Source organism: Argopecten irradians, chromosome 7, assembly GCF_041381155.1.
Source record: "Argopecten irradians isolate NY chromosome 7, Ai_NY, whole genome shotgun sequence".
In the NCBI taxonomy this organism is placed as follows: domain Eukaryota; kingdom Metazoa; phylum Mollusca; class Bivalvia; order Pectinida; family Pectinidae; genus Argopecten; species Argopecten irradians.
In genome coordinates, this window is record NC_091140.1 from 4723243 (window position 1) to 4741034 (window position 17792).

At 35.8% G+C, this 17792-nt stretch overlaps 1 protein-coding gene across 2 annotated transcripts in view; it reads left to right on the top strand.

Annotated features, from left to right (window-relative positions):
• Positions 1-17792, top strand: part of LOC138327331 (gem-associated protein 5-like) — a 252249-nt gene that overhangs the window by 212659 nt on the left and 21798 nt on the right. For both annotated transcript variants that reach the window (XM_069273348.1, XM_069273349.1), the window contains exons 19-20: positions 2255-2392; positions 12987-13134. In XM_069273348.1, the coding sequence (XP_069129449.1) occupies positions 2255-2392; positions 12987-13134 (286 nt within the window). The remainder of the gene's footprint in view (positions 1-2254; positions 2393-12986; positions 13135-17792) is intronic.

A 17792-nucleotide genomic window follows, 5' to 3' on the forward strand; every position in this document is an offset into this window, starting at 1 on the left:
TGTTGTAAGTCCAGAGTTGCAAACCGTGACTGTGGTAGAGGCAGAATGCCCAGAATTGGTGACTTGCATTGTTATTTATGTAGACCATCTCAGAACTCTATTGTCAGAAATAGAACAAACACACCTAGCTTTGTGTTGGCTCAGTATTGTTATGGGGACAGAATAATGGAATGTGAGAGTAAGAACGCTTTAAACTGGCTTTGTGGAGACAGAACTAACAGCCAGAACCTATCACGGATGTGGGAGTCCCATAGTTATTGACTATCACTAAGATAAATATCCAGAATGGTGGACTGTATTAATTTTCATGAAGTAAAAATGCAATGGCACTCTTCCATCTTATTACCTGATGAAAACTTTCTCTAATCACTCTCCCAAAGTATGTGAATATTTTGAACAGCAGGAAGTTTACTCAAAATTCTTTGGCTTGCAGAATCCCAGCATGATGTGATAATTATTTGTTATATTTTGACAAAGTGAGTTGGTATAAAATTGATGTGATTTTTTGTAGGGAGAACTTTGTGTTATGTTTACAAACTAATCTGACTTATAGGTAAGGAAATGGCTATTGGAGGAGGATAATTTAGATACATGTATATAAGTAAGGGACATTACTCTTTGTTTTTGTGAAAGGGCCGGGACATAACTTGTCATGATTTACACAGTAAGACATCACAATATAAAATCTACAAAGGGGACATAACTTGTCATGATTTACACAGTAAGACATCACAATATAAAATCTACAAAGGGGACAGAACTTCTAATATCTAAGGAGCTGCGGTGGCTGAGTGGTTGAGAATTCCCGACATATTACCACAAGCCCTCTGGGATGCGAGTACGAATCCCATGTTGGGCAGTTGCCAGTACTAGTCACTGGTCGGTGGTTTTTCTCCGGGTCCTGGCACGTCCTTACATGACCTTGGCTGTTAATAGGATCTTAAAATTATAAAACAAAACAATCTTAATATGTACAAAGGGGACATAACTTGTCATAATATTTACAAAGGGGACATAACTTGTCATAATATCTGCTAAGGCGACAGAACTTTTCATGACAAATATTTTTTGATTTTCTGAGCCAATATGTGTAGGGTTTAGTGAACCAAAGCTGGAACTATTCTTATATCTGTCAGTACTAGTTGAGTGGGGGAGTTGATCCATCCCTCTCCACACATCATGTTTTACACATTATTGGCATCAGGTGGGAAGTACATTCTCATGTGTCACGTCAGGTCAATAATTCTATCTATAGGTCACTGATACTATAAAAAGACTTTGATGCTATCTTGGTAGCAATATTGGCCAGAAATGTCCCTCTCATCTAAAGGTATCATAACTATAATCTATAATCAAAGGTCAATCAAATCTGACGGTTCTCTCGGATTCCAAGGTTTCTAAGGTACAATTTAACAATGTTATCTCAGACAAAGTGAATATGGAAACATCAAGTATTTCAGAATAAGTTTATCCTTCATCTTGGCTAAAGTATATTTATACATTGACACTCGATCTCCTTGCTACCAAAGTTTTACTGTGGTTCAGGTACCATGAAAATAACATCATAAAATTGAAAACAGAATCAAATACTGAGACTATAATTTTTCTGTTTATTTGTATTCAAAATGTGTTTCTTTGAATACCTTATTTTGTGGCTTCAGGATTTCTCGGCACATGCACAGCACCATCATGACATAACAATTCTCCTTCATTAGCTTCATAAATCATCAATCCTATATACACTCATGGCATTGTATGTACCCCAAAACCATTAGGTAACAAAATGGATTCCAAGAGAAACTGATAGGTTTGATTTGGTAAAACGAGGGGAAAAAACCACATGTCTTGTACAAAGTGATTCTGATTGGTCTACATGCTCCCATACAGATTGATCGAAGGACATGTATTGTATGCCCCCAGAGGAAATACGGAAGTGTGGCTGTCGTAGTTTGAGAGAACATTCATACAGAAAATTTGTCTACATATGTGTCACTCTCAAACAGTCTGGGAAGGTTTCCTAATTTGTTGGAAAGTAATTAATTGATTTTATGTCTCAATGCTAGCCTGAATGATAGTAATTATGGCTGTAAAGAATGACGTTTTATCATGGGATGGCTGTGGTATATATAGACAATGATGTATTATGGCTTTCCGTAGTCTATTGAACTTCCCAAAAGTCTGATCTGGTCTCTCTCTATAGCTTTATTTTTTCGGACCTGTCACTATATTTATTGATTTTACATTGGTTTTTTAGGACAACATCACCGTGACCATGACAATATGGACTATTACTACCAACTGGAGATATGGAAGGGAAATATAAATGGAGCATTACGATTGGCCAGGGAGCGAGAGGAACTCTCTGATTGGCTGGTTTCTATGGCACCAATGGGTAAGTATGGAGGAAAAGATTCAAGTTTGATTTGGTTGACTGAACACTCTATTGACAGCTACGGTCATTTAAGGACATGCCAAGTTTAGGTGGTGGAGAAAAACTCGAACCGGAGAAAAACCACCGTTAGCGGTCAGTACCTGGAATCTGCCTCACATGAGATTAAAAACTCATGACTCCAAGTTGGAGCGTTTATGGTAATATTTCAGGACATCGTAACCACTTAGCCACTTTAGCCTCTGAAAAATAGATAAAAAAATTTAAACTGAAAAGCCAAGAGTTCATTAAACCTGTTGATAAATTTTATGTTACAAAGCACAAGTGTAAAATTATATTTATCGATAATAACAGAAATATAAGTAAAATGTCTAATTTCATCTGGACTCTTACAATATTTATGACATGGCTGTTATGTGATAAACATGATTCTCAAGAAAAGACTAATGCTAGGTACCAGACCACTATTGCAAAAACATTAACAAGATTGTATATATAAAGTTTGGGTCACAGTTAAACAGTTTGGTTTTAGTATGTTTCAAACTAAGGGGAGATAACCAGGTACATGTATAGGAATTAGATGACCTAGCTGTCCAGTAAGGTTTGCATACAGTATTAGAGCCTAATTATATAAGTATATATATATATAATAAGGGGTCATTCTTCTTAACAATAGATATTTCAAAACTTGAGTTGTAGTAGGAGTAAGCAGGTTATAGATTGTGTAAGTCTCCACAATGCACATTTATTTCTGTATCCTTATTACCTCTGCAACTGGCCTATAAATAATTAAATTTATGTTCAAATAATGTCCAAAATGCATCATATATACAAATCTGATAAATAATTTAAAACCCAATAATTAACAGGTTCCAACCCTTCTAAGAATTTGACAACTGGCCCAGGAAACCGGATGTTTACAGTCACAACCGATGCTTATTTAAGATAAATGTCTTGTCATTGCATCTGTGTGTATCTGCCAGGAAATATATCTTAGTATATATACATCAGTATTTCCTGACAGTTTTGAATGTATATATCGAATATATATATCAGATATGGCTACCGTACATCTACATATTGTAATTAACACACCATTTAAAAGGTGGGACTTTATTTTTAACCAGACTACTTCTGTATGAAACACTCACTGACTGGGTGGTTTCCTAATACGAGAGACATGAAACACTCACTGACTGGGTGGTTTCCTAATACGAGAGACATGAAACACTCACTGACTTGGTGGTTTCCTAATACGAGAGACATGAAACACTCACTGACTGGGTGGTTTCCTAATACGAGAGACATGAAACACTCACTGACTGGGTGGTTTCCTAATACGAGAGACATGAAACACTCACTGACTGGGTGGTTTCCTAATACGAGAGACATGAAACACTCACTGACTGGGTGGTTTCCTAATACGAGAGACATGAAACACTCACTGACTGGGTGGTTTCCTAATACGAGAGACATGAAACACTCACTGACTGGGTGGTTTCCTTATACGAGAGACATGAAACACTCACTGACTGGGTGGTTTCCTTATACGAGAGACATGAAACACTCACTGACTGGGTGGTTTCCTTATACGAGAGACATGAAACACTCACTGACTGGGTGGTTTCCTTATACGAGAGACATGAAACACTCACTGACTGGGTGGTTTCCTTATACGAGAGACATGAAACACTCACTGACTGGGTGGTTTCCTTATACGAGAGACATGAAACACTCACTGACTGGGTGGTTTCCTTATACGAGAGACATGAAACACTCACTGACTGGGTGGTTTCCTATACGAGACATGAAACACTCATGATGGTTCCTATACGAGAGACATGAAACACTCACTGACTGGGTGGTTTCCTAATACGAGAGACATGAAACACTCACTGACTGGGTGGTTTCCTAATACGAGAGACATGAAACACTCACTGACTGGGTGGTTTCCTTATACGAGAGACATGAAACACTCACTGACTGGGTGGTTTCCTAATACGAGAGACATGAAACACTCACTGACTGGGTGGTTTCCTAATACGAGAGACATGAAACACTCACTGACTGGGTGGTTTCCATATATGAGAGACATGAAACACTCACTGACTGGGTGGTTTCCTTATACGAGAGACATGAAACACTCACTGACTGGGTGGTTTCCTAATATGAGAGACATGAAACACTCACTGACTGGGTGGTTTCCTAATATGAGAGACATGAAACACTCACTGACTGGGTGGTTTCCTAATATGAGAGACATGAAACACTCACTGACTGGATGGTTTCCATATATGAGAGACATGAAACACTCACTGACTGGGTGGTTTCCTAATATGAGAGACATGAAACACTCACTGACTGGGTGGTTTCCTAATATGAGAGACATGAAACACTCACTGACTGGGTGGTTTCCTAATATGAGAGACATGAAACACTCACTGACTGGGTGGTTTCCTAATATGAGAGACATGAAACACTCACTGACTGGGTGGTTTCCTAATATGAGAGACATGAAACACTCACTGACTGGGTGGTTTCCTAATATGAGAGACATGAAACACTCACTGACTGGATGGTTTCCATACATGAGAGACATGAAACACTCACTGACTGGGTGGTTTCCTAATATGAGAGACATGAAACACTCACTGACTGGGTGGTTTCCTAATACGAGAGACATGAAACACTCACTGACTGGGTGGTTTCCTAATATGAGAGACATGAAACACTCACTGACTGGGTGGTTTCCTAATACGAGAGACATGAAACACTCACTGACTGGGTGGTTTCCTAATACGAGAGACATGAAACACTCACTGACTGGGTGGTTTCCTAATACGAGAGACATGAAACACTCACTGACTGGGTGGTTTCCTAATATGAGAGACATGAAACACTCACTGACTGGGTGGTTTCCTAATATGAGAGACATGAAACACTCACTGACTGGGTGGTTTCCTAATACGAGAGACATGAAACACTCACTGACTGGGTGGTTTCCTTATACGAGAGACATGAAACACTCACGGATTGGCTGATTTCCATATACTAGAGACATGAAACACTCACTGACTGGGTGGTTTCCTAATATGAGAGACATGAAACACTCACTGACTGGGTGGTTTCCTAATATGAGAGACATGAAACACTCACTGACTGGGTGGTTTCCTAATATGAGAGACATGAAACACTCACTGACTGGGTGGTTTCCATATATGAGAGACATGAAACACTCACTGACTGGCTGGTTTCCTAATATGAGAGACATGAAACACTCACTGACTGGGTGGTTTCCTTATACCAGAGACATGAAACACTCACGGATTGGCTGGTTTCCATATACTAGAGACATGAAACACTCACTGATTGGCTGGTTTCCTATTGTGAAAGACCTTCTAGTTGGTAGGCAAATATTTAATGGAAATAAAGCAGAAGTTGTTTTGATCAGTATTGGTCGACATTTGCTATCATCAATTATATCTTTTAATGAACTTTAAGTTGTTTTCATACACACCTATAGCCCACCTTCCTGATTAATTTGATTATTATAATACACACATATAGTCTTATTTTGATTATAGACATCAACGTAATCAATTTATTCACAGATCATTTATTCAATAAAAAGTCAATTAATGTGTGTGACACCAAAAATTCATTGATATTTTGATGGGTCTGTTATTGTATAATCTTAATTATACATTACTTATTAAATGGTTGAAGAAATTCAGTTTCTGTCAAATTAGTAAACAAATTTAGAGTTCACCTTTTCAAATAAACGAGATACCTTAAGGTTCTTGATATTGATATCTGACCAATATGACCAAACTGTATTACATATGTAGGTCTATACTTTGTTACAAATTGTCACATACCGTTAGCACCATAAAATGGGCAGGAGTTTCACTGTTATATGGTGACACAACACAAACATACCACAGCCTCCCAAAACACACTATCACAAGGAGACACAACACTAACATACTACAGCCTCACAAAACACTATCACAAGGAGACACAACACTTCCATACCACAACCTTCCAAATCACTATCACAAGGAGACACAACACAAACATACTACAGCCTCCCAAAACACACTATAGCAAGGAGACACAACATAAACGTACCACAGCCTCCCAAAACACTATCACAGGGAGACACAACACAAACATACCACAGCATCCCAAAACACACTATAGCAAGGAGACACAACATAAACATACCACAGCCTCCCAAAACACACTATAGCAAGGAGACACAACATAAACATACCACAGCCTCCCAAAGCACACTATCACAAGGAGACACAACACAAACATACTAAAGCCTCCCAAAACACCATCACAAGTGACACAACACTTCCATACCACAGCCTTCCAAATCACTATCACAAGGAGACACAACACAAACATACCACAGCCTCCCAAAACACACTATAGCAAGGAGACACAACATAAACATACCACAGCCTCCCAAAGCACACTATCACAAGGAGACACAACACAAACATACTACAGCCTCCCAAAACACTATCACAGGGAGACACAAACACAAACATACCACAGCCATACCCAAATACACACACTATCAATGACACAACACTTCCATACCACGCCTTCAAATCACTATCACAAGGAGAGCCTTTCAAAACACACACACACAACATAAACATACCACATCAAACAGAATCACCAAAACAAACATTATCACAAGGGAGACACAACACAACATACCACAGCTCCAAAACACACTATCACAAGGAGACACAACTAGTATATCGCAGCATTATCACAAGGACACAACACTAGTATACCGCAGCCTCCAAAACACACTTTCACAAGGAGACACAACACTCACATACCACAGCCTCACAAAACACTTTCACAAGAAGACACAAAACAAACATACCACAGCCTTCCAAAACACTATCACAAGGAGACACAAAACAAACATACTACAGCCTCCCAAAACACTATCACAAGGAGACACAACACAAACATACCACAGCCTTGCAAAACACACTATCACAAGGAGACACAATACAAACGTATCACAGCATCCCAAAACACACTATCACAAGGAGACACAACACAAACATATCACAGCATCCTAAAACACACTTTCACAAGGAGACACAACATTAACATACCACAGCCTCCCAAAACATACTATCACAAGGAGATACAACACTAAAATAACACAACCTGCCAAAACACACTATCACAAGGAGATACAACACTTAAATACCACAGCCTCCCAAAACACACTATCACAAGGAGACACAACACAAATATACCACAGCCTCCCAAAACACACTATCATAAGGAGACACAACATTAACATACCACAGCATCCCAAAACACTTTCACAAGGAGACACAACACAAACACACCACAGCCTTCCAAAACACTATCACAAGGAGACACAAAACAAACATACCACAGCCTCCAAAAACACAAGATCACATGGAGACACAACACAAATATACCACAGCCTTCCAAAACACACTATCAAAAGGGGACACAAAACAAACATACCACAGCCTCCCAAAACACACACTCACCACATACAGCACATCACATACAATGGAGGTCATCCTTGAATGATCGGTATATAGGACAATTATCAATATCAAACCAAGGTAAACAAAACAATAATTATCAATTTGTTTCAGTTTTTGCCCCTGCCTTTCATGTGCTATCTGATCTCTCCTGTTCTACCCCACCTTGATTCCATCAGACTTCAAAGCGACAGTTTATTAATGTTCTTGCAATACAAGTGTCATCCAGCCTAAATAGCCTATATAAAACATTCTGAAAATGAGCCAGTTTTAAAATCAAGCCAACAGCTTGAAGAAAAAGTTATTACTAGATTTCTTCTGTATGGCTGTGATAATACATCACTACTGCCCCTCCCCTCCCCTAAATTAGAATATGTGGCCATTCTCCCCATTCCTTTGATCTGTAGAGAAGTCAGATATTAATACAATGAAATGACCTTCATGTACATTTGATGTTGACGTAAACTCGTAGGAGGAAATACACATATAAGTTTCATTTATATGGGACACTTTCGTTAGCAGGAAAAGTGCCAGCTACCTTATACAGATGGTATCACAGGAATCGTGTGTACCAATCATCTATCATCAACCTGTTATTTATATCTTACACAGGTGAGAAGGTTAATTGTCTCCTGTCAGCCTTACCTGTGTAACACTCAGGGTCAAGGTCAAAGGAGTGAAAAACCTGCCCATAATGGAGTATGGTTTTTGCATTACTCACTCATTATTTTAACATTAAGATTTAACAAATGTGTTCACTCCACCGGCATGAAGTAATTATTTGAATATTTTTTTAGTACTTTTTAGCATGTGTCGTTAAGTTTCTTATTCTTATTATTATTATTCTTATTATTATTATTCTTCTTCCAGTTTTGTGAACGCTCTATCGGTCAAACGGTAAGACATAGGATAAAAATGATTTCAGTATGTTTAAACCAAACATCTGAAGGTGATCCATGAACAAAATTAAGTAGGACAAAAAATCCAAAATGGCCGCCATGACGTAAAACCTTAAAACACAAAAAATGCTATAACTCAAAAAGTATGCAAGCTTTTTCAAATCTGAAGGTATGTTATTGTAGGGAATGAACATATCTAACTTTTACCCATGACATGTTTCCACAAAATATGTCTCGTTAAAAAGCTCGCTATGAGGTCGAAGTTTACCAAAAGTGACTATTTTTAGATTTTTTTTTATTATTCGTTTTTTCTCCAACTTTTTTCAATACATCGACTCCGGATGTCATTTTGAAGGTTTGGATGTCTTCAAAAAATCAAATTGGTCCACTAATTAATTTTTTATTACGTAATTAATATTTAACTAAGATTTTTTTGCAAATTTCGACAATTATATTTTAAACATCTCCTCTGATTCCACCAGACCAATCAAGCCCAAACTCACACAAGATCTTCAACTGATTACCGTGACTAATTCTTGTTAATATGGTGTTGATTCAAATTCAAATATGGCCGCAATGACGTCACTTCCGGTTTAACCTAGACAGCCATAACTCGTTAAACCACTGAGCCAATTTCTTTCAGTTTTTTATATGTTGTGTAGAATAGCATACTGAGAAACTTTGTAATTGTACATTTTTCTCTAAAATGTCAACTTTCGGTTGTTTTATTGACTCATAGTGCAAAATCGCCGTTTTCGGTGAAAATCACGAAAAAATCTTCTTGTCAAGTTCTACATGGTATAGAGGCTTCATGTTTTGCATGAAGTAAGCTTAGGTAGTTGACTACCGGATTTGAAAAAAAATAAACGAGCTTGACCATCATCCAAGGTCACAGAGTGCGTTTGATTGTAGAGTTATGAAAATAATCCTGTGAAAATTCAGCTCATTGAGACAGCCGTAGCCGGTTAACCACACAGCCATTTCCTTTCATTTTTGGATATGTTATGAAGAATCAAAAATGAAACAAATTAATTTAACAACCAACTTTTCTGTAAAACGTCAACTTCCAGTTGGAAATAAGGGACAAAGTTCAAAAATGCTCAATTTTTCGACAAAATCATAAAAAACTCTTCTTGTCAATTTCTAGAAGGCATAGAGACCTAATTTTAAGCATGAAGCATGCTGATATCGATGTCTACCAAGTTTTTTAATGTGATTGACCTTGACCTATATCAAAGGGCACTCGGGCTAACAATCCTAAAATCTTCAAATGACTTATTGTAAAGTTCTGAACAGGCCTACGGCCTGGTATTGGACTTTTGGTACGTTGAAAACTAAGCGCTACAAGTGTGTTATGAATGACCTTGAACGGAGTAGCTTTTAGGTGAAAAGCCCAGTCAAATTGTCCCGGTGACAATTTCTAGTTTGAATATTTTTTTAGTACTTTTTAGCATGTGTCGTCACAAAGGAAAACAAAGTATGATTAACATCACAGTCAGATATAAACTAAGGTGTTTTATACCGTGACCACATAATAACTGTATCGCTGTGATCGACGGGGATTATAATTAGAATTACCTCAGTGCTATGCCCTTTACCAGTAGTGACCTTGTGACCTACAGCTGACCCAAACTTTATATATTTGATAGCCTAACATAAAACATTGTAATCAATCATGTTATATTTTTGAGATAATTAATTGGAACCTATTATCTAAATGCATGGATAGTTTTGCTGAAGGGGCAGTTATAGTGTGTTATTCAGTACGCTATTCACTTCTATAAGGTCATTTGAGCAAAACACCAGCTATATTTCACATTGATACAACAGGTCGAAGGACAGACACTAACTTAGTGAGAAACTCTTAATCATTAATCAATTAATTCCTTTGTTCTTCTCGAAGCTTAATTAATAATAAATGACATTTTTTTCAGGAATTAACTGAATTTATTGGATTTTAAATAAATATCTTATAAATTAAAATCTTTAGCTGGTGTCATTAACCTTAACTATAACCTTTCCAAAAGGTCTAAAGAGCTCAAAAGGCAAGTTGGCTGATGACATCAGAAATTCTTTAATCCCAGAAGCCTTAATACTGATATATTGGGCCTGTTTCATGCTGGGGATAAGGGATTCTAGCTTGTTTAAATTAGTAACCTTGACCTTCATGACAATGAACTAATTTTGCCGAATTAATAACTATCCTGCATTTAGTTTGACAGCAAACTTAAACTCATAGACAATTCTTCCTTTTGTTATTTGACAACAAACTCATGAATAGCTCTGCCATTTTTCATTTGACAGCAAACTTTCTTGACTCATGGGTAACTCTCATGTATTTTATTCATGACAGCAAACTTTGATCACAGAAAACTCTGTCATTTTTCATTTGACAGCAAACTTTGACTCATGGGTAACTCTCATGTATTTTATTTGACAGCAAACTTTGACTCACAGAAAACTCTGTCATTTTTCATTTGACAGCGAACTTTGGCTCATGGGTAAAACTCTGCCATGTGTTTTATTTGACAGCAAACTTTGACTTGTGGATAACTCTGCCATTTTTCATTTGACAGTAAACTTTGACTGGTGCCATTTTTATTTGACACAAACTCATGTTTTTTCCATGTTTCATTTGACAGCAAACTTTTGACTTGTGGATAACTCTACAGCATGGCAGGTAATTTTTTATTTGACAGCAAACTTACTTGTGGATAACTCTGCCATTTTTCATTTGACAGCAAACTTTGACTCATGGATAACTCCGCCATTCTTAGGTCATTTGACCAAAGGTCAGGATGACCTATTGTCATCGTGTTTTGTCAGTCGTCGTGCACTATGCGTCGTGCGTAAGACTATTTATACAAAAGCCTACTCCTCCTTCATCCTTCGATGGATTTCATCCATATTTGGTTTGAAACATCATTTGGGAAGGACAATCATATGTTATATAAATGAGCTTGGTCCGACCCCTAGGGGCTGAGGGGTGGGGCCCCAAAAGGGCAAAATTTCTTATTTTAAGCTTTCAAATCCTACTCCTCCTTCATCCTTGGGTTGATTTCATTCATATTTGGTGTGAAACTTTATTAGGGAAGGACAATCATGTTTTTTATAAATGAGCTTGATCCGACCCCTAGGGGCTGAGGGTGGGGCCCCAAAGGGCAAATTTTCTAAATGTTAGCTTTAAAATCCTACTCCTCCTTCATCCTTAGATGGATTTCATCCATATTTGGTGTGAAACATCACTAGGGAAGGACAATCATATGTTATATAAATGAGCCTGGTCCGACCCCTAGGGGCTGAGGGGTGGGGCCTCAAAAGGGCAAATTTTCTTAATTTTAGCTTTAAAATCCTACTCCTCCTTCATCCTTGGATGAATTTCATCCATTTTTGGTGTGAAACATCATTGGGAAAGGACAATCATATTTTGTATAAATGAGTCTGGTCCAACACCTAGGGGCTGAGGGTTGGGGCCCCAAAAGGCCAAATTTTCTTAATTTGAGCTGGCCCACTTCCTGTTTTCAGGTTTCAGTCTCCGATCTCAATGAAATTTGGTCTATAGAGGTTTTAATTGATGCCGAACAACATGCAAACATTTTCATAAAGATTTTGGTATTCAAAGATGGCCACTGGCCCACTTCCTGTTTTAAGGTTCAGTCTCCGATCTCAATGAAAATTGGGGTTTTGATTGATTCAGAAGGGGGAAATTTAGGTGAGGACAATCATATTTTATAAAGGACTGAGCTAAGATCCATGGGGATAGTACGGCGGAGGTCTAAAATGGGAGCTTTGCTGAAATTTGGCTTTAAAATCTGACTCCTCCTTATATTAATCCTTGAATGGGTTACAACCATATATGGATGAAGGGCTACCAAGTTTGTTCAACAAATGACATTTACCTATTTCAGAAACTTACATATTCAACTAAGGAGTTCCTTGTATTGTTTATATTAATCGTTAACCAATACTTTATACTGTGACTTTGTTGTTTTGTGCCATGAGTCAGATGACCGTTAAGGCCCATGGGCCTCTTGTTTATTTGACAGCAAACTTTGACTCATGGGTAACACTCATGTATTTTATTTGACAGCAAACTTTGACTTGTGAATAACTCTGCCATTTTTCATTTGACAGCAAACTTTGACTCATGGATAACAGTGTGTGAGGATTATGCCTGTCAGTTAGAATCCGAGGGACAGTACCACAAGGCCGTCACCTATCTACTGGCTTCACAGAAAGTCTACGAGGCCATCGAACTATTCAGGCGACACCGACTCTTCAAGTAAGATCAAATTAACTTTTTTTTGTGATAATTGATTAGTCGGTTATTTTTAGGCGATGATGATTTCACATTAGATTGCTATAACCACAAAAATTTGATCCACAAAATATTCAGAAATGATTGAATCATGCATACCCTTCTCATGTGATAGTTATAGAAGTTCAAACAAACGAATTATCAGTGATAGGGGTTTTTTTCTGAATCTCTGTTAAACGCCATACAGATCAAGTATCAAAGATAAGTCCGATACATTCAACAAAAATTCTATGTAGGATTTTTTTGCAAGAATTACAATTCCTATAAAACATTTGTGATTGTTGTGTAAAGTACTTGTAACGTATATGGCACATCTATTACTGTAGATATAAAATGGCCAGCTGTAGTTTTATAGCACTGCTCAGATAGAGTAGCTAGGCTGTTAACTTCACTTTGGCCATTCCATGGTCAATTTAGCAGTAACAGTAAATGTAATGTACTATATATACAATAAAGAGGAAAGTTACTATAGAAAGGGAGATGTGAAGGTATCTGGTGGTGATTAACACGCTGCTTTCACAGTCATTAACTTCATCTATATACATCAGCTTAATAGTCCTAACTCTTGTGATACACATATATTGTTGTACATTAATCCAGTTCAAAAAGTTACTAAAGGATAATAAAGAGCTGCAAAATATCTACAGATGAAGGTCATGTGTGATAAAAATCTGAGGTCAAATATCTAAAGGTGAAGGTCATGTGAGATAAAGATTTGAGGTCAAATATCTAAAGGTGAAGGTCATGTAAGATAAAAATTTGAGGTCAAATATCTAAAGGTGAAGGTCTTGTAAGATAAAAATCTGAGGTCAAATATCTAAAGGTGAAGGTGATGTGAGATAAAGATCTGAGGTCAAATCTCTAAAGGTGAAGGTCATGTAAGATAAAGATCTGAGGTCAAATATCTAAAGGTGAAGGTCTTGTAAGATAAAAATCTGAGGTCAAATATCTAAAGGTGAAGGACATGTAAGATTAAAATCTGAGGTTTAAATATCTAAAGGTTAAAGTCATGTAAGATAAAAATCTGAGGTCAAATATCTAAAGGTTAAGGTCATTTAAGATAAAAATCTGAGGTCAAATATCTAAAGGTGAAGGTTATGTAAGATAAAAATCTGAGGTCAAATATCTGAAGGTGAAGGTCATGTAAGATAAAAATGTGAGGTCAAATATCTAAAGGTGAAGGTGATGTGAGATAAAATCTGAGGTCAAATATCTAAAGGTGAAGGTCATGTAAGATTAAAATCTGAGGTTTAAATATCTAAAGGTTAAGGTCATGTGAAATAAAGATCCGAGGTCAAAAAACTTAAGTTGAAGGTCATGTGAGATAAAAATCTGAGGTCAAATATCTAAAGGTGAGGTCATGTGAGATAAAAATCTGAGGTCAAATATCTAAAGGTGAAGGTCATGTGAGATGAGGATTAATATAAATATCTCATGGTGAATGTCATTGTAATAAAAATCTGAAGTCAAATATCTAATGGTGAATGCCGTTGTGATAAAGATCTAAGGTCAAAATCTAAAAGTGAAGGTCATGTGAGATAAAGATCTGAGGTCAGGCTCCGATTTCTCAAAATAAAAGTTCTGACTTAAGTCAAAACTTTAGTTTATATCCTTATTAGATTTATATTAATATTTTTGACTTAAGTTTGTTTCGAGAAATTGGGGCGTGATATATAAAGGTGAAGGTCATATGAGATAAAGATCTGAGGTCAAATGTCTAAAAGTGAATATCATTGTGATAAAGATCTGAGGTCAAATATCTAAAGGTGAAGATCATAGATAAAGACTAAAAGTACCTGCAAGTGAAGATCATGTCTGATGAAAAATAATGGTCAAATGTGAGGTAAAAAATCTAGGTCATATGAAATTAAGATCTATAAATTGATATCTGAGTTTGGTCAGATAACAGAAAAGTTGATTGTATGGGATTGAAAACAAAGTTCTGTTATGTATAGATGAAGGTCACAAAGACCAGATTTTTATCGACAAAATTGAAGTCAGAGCAATTTTCAGAATTGGACGGAAATGATGTAAGAAAACCTATAAGGTATTAGAAAAGCCTGGCTCTACCTGGTCAGGAAACATAACTTAGTCTCCTCAGGAATAACCTGTCTAGATAATTCTGTCTACAGGCTTCAGGATTGGGTAACACTGGTCTGTACATTCAGGGCTTAACGTAATAACTGAAATATAATACTGACTGATATCTGCTTATTGATCACGAACAATCCGTTCCGATACTGTACCAGCTTGGGCAAGAAAAATCTACAATAGCTGGACGAATTTGTCCATTAACGTCTTTTACTGCTATAATAGCGGTATTCATTGACAAAACGAATCCCACGGAATAAAAACACTGACCCTGACATATCACTGCTCCATTATAAACAATATCTTATGACTTGTTTAAAATATTTTGTTTTGATAGCATTCCCTATTGCTAAAAAATTGTGTGTTTGCATTTTCCAATAATTTTCCATTATTCCCATTATCAAAGTTATATAACATACTGGGATATGAGATTGGAAAACATGTCGTAATTCACTTCTTCCTCCATTTATCATACCAAGGAAATAGGAAATAAAATGATTAATTTACATATTAGGGTAGCTTTATGATTTCACAATTTGTATGAAGGTATATTTATAAATGATTTACTGGCCTCGTTACAGTCATGTTCTGTAAGTTTGTGATATATATCTGTGATCTGATTGATTAGCTTGTCATCAGGTCTAATGTACCTTTTATAAAGTCAGGAACATATACTGATGATCATTTAAGGTGTTTTACATATTAATTATACACATATATTTTTTATCTGTTCGGCCCCATATGGGGATTCTTTATATGGGGATTCTAGTTATTGATGCTGTTTTAAGATGACAGCTTTGTGTGAATTTTAACATCTTTTTGTTAATGATTTATTTTGAGAAACAATGGCTTTTTTGATACACAGTATTTAAAATGTATATAATTTCAATATGTTCATGGTGTCTAAATTGTAAAATAAGCTTTTATTACAATGTATCTAACATCTACACAGCTATTACGGTTCATAATACCTGTACTTTTGACTATTAACGGTCTCATTAAGTCTGTGTTTATTACATGTACTTTTGACTTTAACTTTGACATGTTTTGGTAAAACAATGTTTAATAGATGTACTTTTGACTTTAACTTTGACATGTTTTGGTAAAACATTGTTTAATAGATGTACTTTTGACTTTAACTTTGACATGCTTTGGTAAAACATTGTTTAATAGATGTACTTTTGACTTTAACTTTGACATGCTTTGGTAAAACATTGTTTAATAGATGTACTTTTGACTTTAACTTTGACATGCTTTGGTAAAACATTGTTTAATAGATGTACTTTTGACTTTAACTTTGACATGTTTTGGTAAAACAATGTTTAATAGATGTACTTTTGACTTTAACTTTGACATGCTTTGGTAAAACATTGTTTAATAGATGTACTTTTGACTTTAACTTTGACATGCTTTGGTAAAACATTGTTTAATAGATGTACTTTTGACTTTAACTTTGACATGTTTTGGTAAAACAATTAATGTTTAATAGATGTACTTTTGACTTTAACTTTGACATGCTTTGGTAAAACATTGTTTAATAGATGTACTTTTGACTTTAACTTTGACATGCTTTGGTAAAACATTGTTTAATAGATGTACTTTTGACTTTAACTTTGACATGCTTTGGTAAAACAATGTTTAATAGATGTACTTTTGACTTTAACTTTGACATGTTTTGGTAAATTCCCTGTTGATTACATGTACTTTTGACTTTAACTTTGACATGCTTTGGTAAAACAATGTTTAATAGATGTACTTTTGACTTTAACTTTGACATGTTTTGGTAAAACATTGTTTAATAGATGTACTTTTGACTTTAACTTTGACATGCTTTGGTAAAACAATGTTTAATAGATGTACTTTTGACTTTAACTTTGACATGCTTTGGTAAAACAATGTTTAATAGATGTACTTTTGACTTTAACTTTGACATGCTTTGGTAAAACAATGTTTTAATAGATGTACTTTTGACTTTAACTTTGACATGTTTTGGTAAAACAATGTTTAATAGATGTACTTTTGACTTTAACTTTGACATGTTTTGGTAAAACAATGTTTATTAGATGTACTTTTGACTTTAACTTTGACATGCTTTGGTAAAACAATGTTTAATAGATGTACTTTTGACTTTAACTTTGACATGTTTTGGTAAAACAATGTTTAATAGATGTACTTTTGACTTTAACTTTGACATGCTTTGGTAAAACAATGTTTAATAGATGTACTTTTGACTTTAACTTTGACATGCTTTGGTAAAACATTGTTTAATAGATGTACTTTTGACTTTAACTTTGACATGCTTTGGTAAAACAATGTTTAATAGATGTACTTTTGACTTTAACTTGCTTTGACATGTTTTGGTAAAACAATGTTTAATAGATGTACTTTTGACTTTAACTTTGACATGCTTTGGTAAAACAATGTTTAATAGATGTACTTTTGACTTTAACTTTGACATGCTTTGGTAAAACAATGTTTAATAGAATGTACTTTTGACTTTAACTTTGACATGCTTTGGTAAAACAATGCTT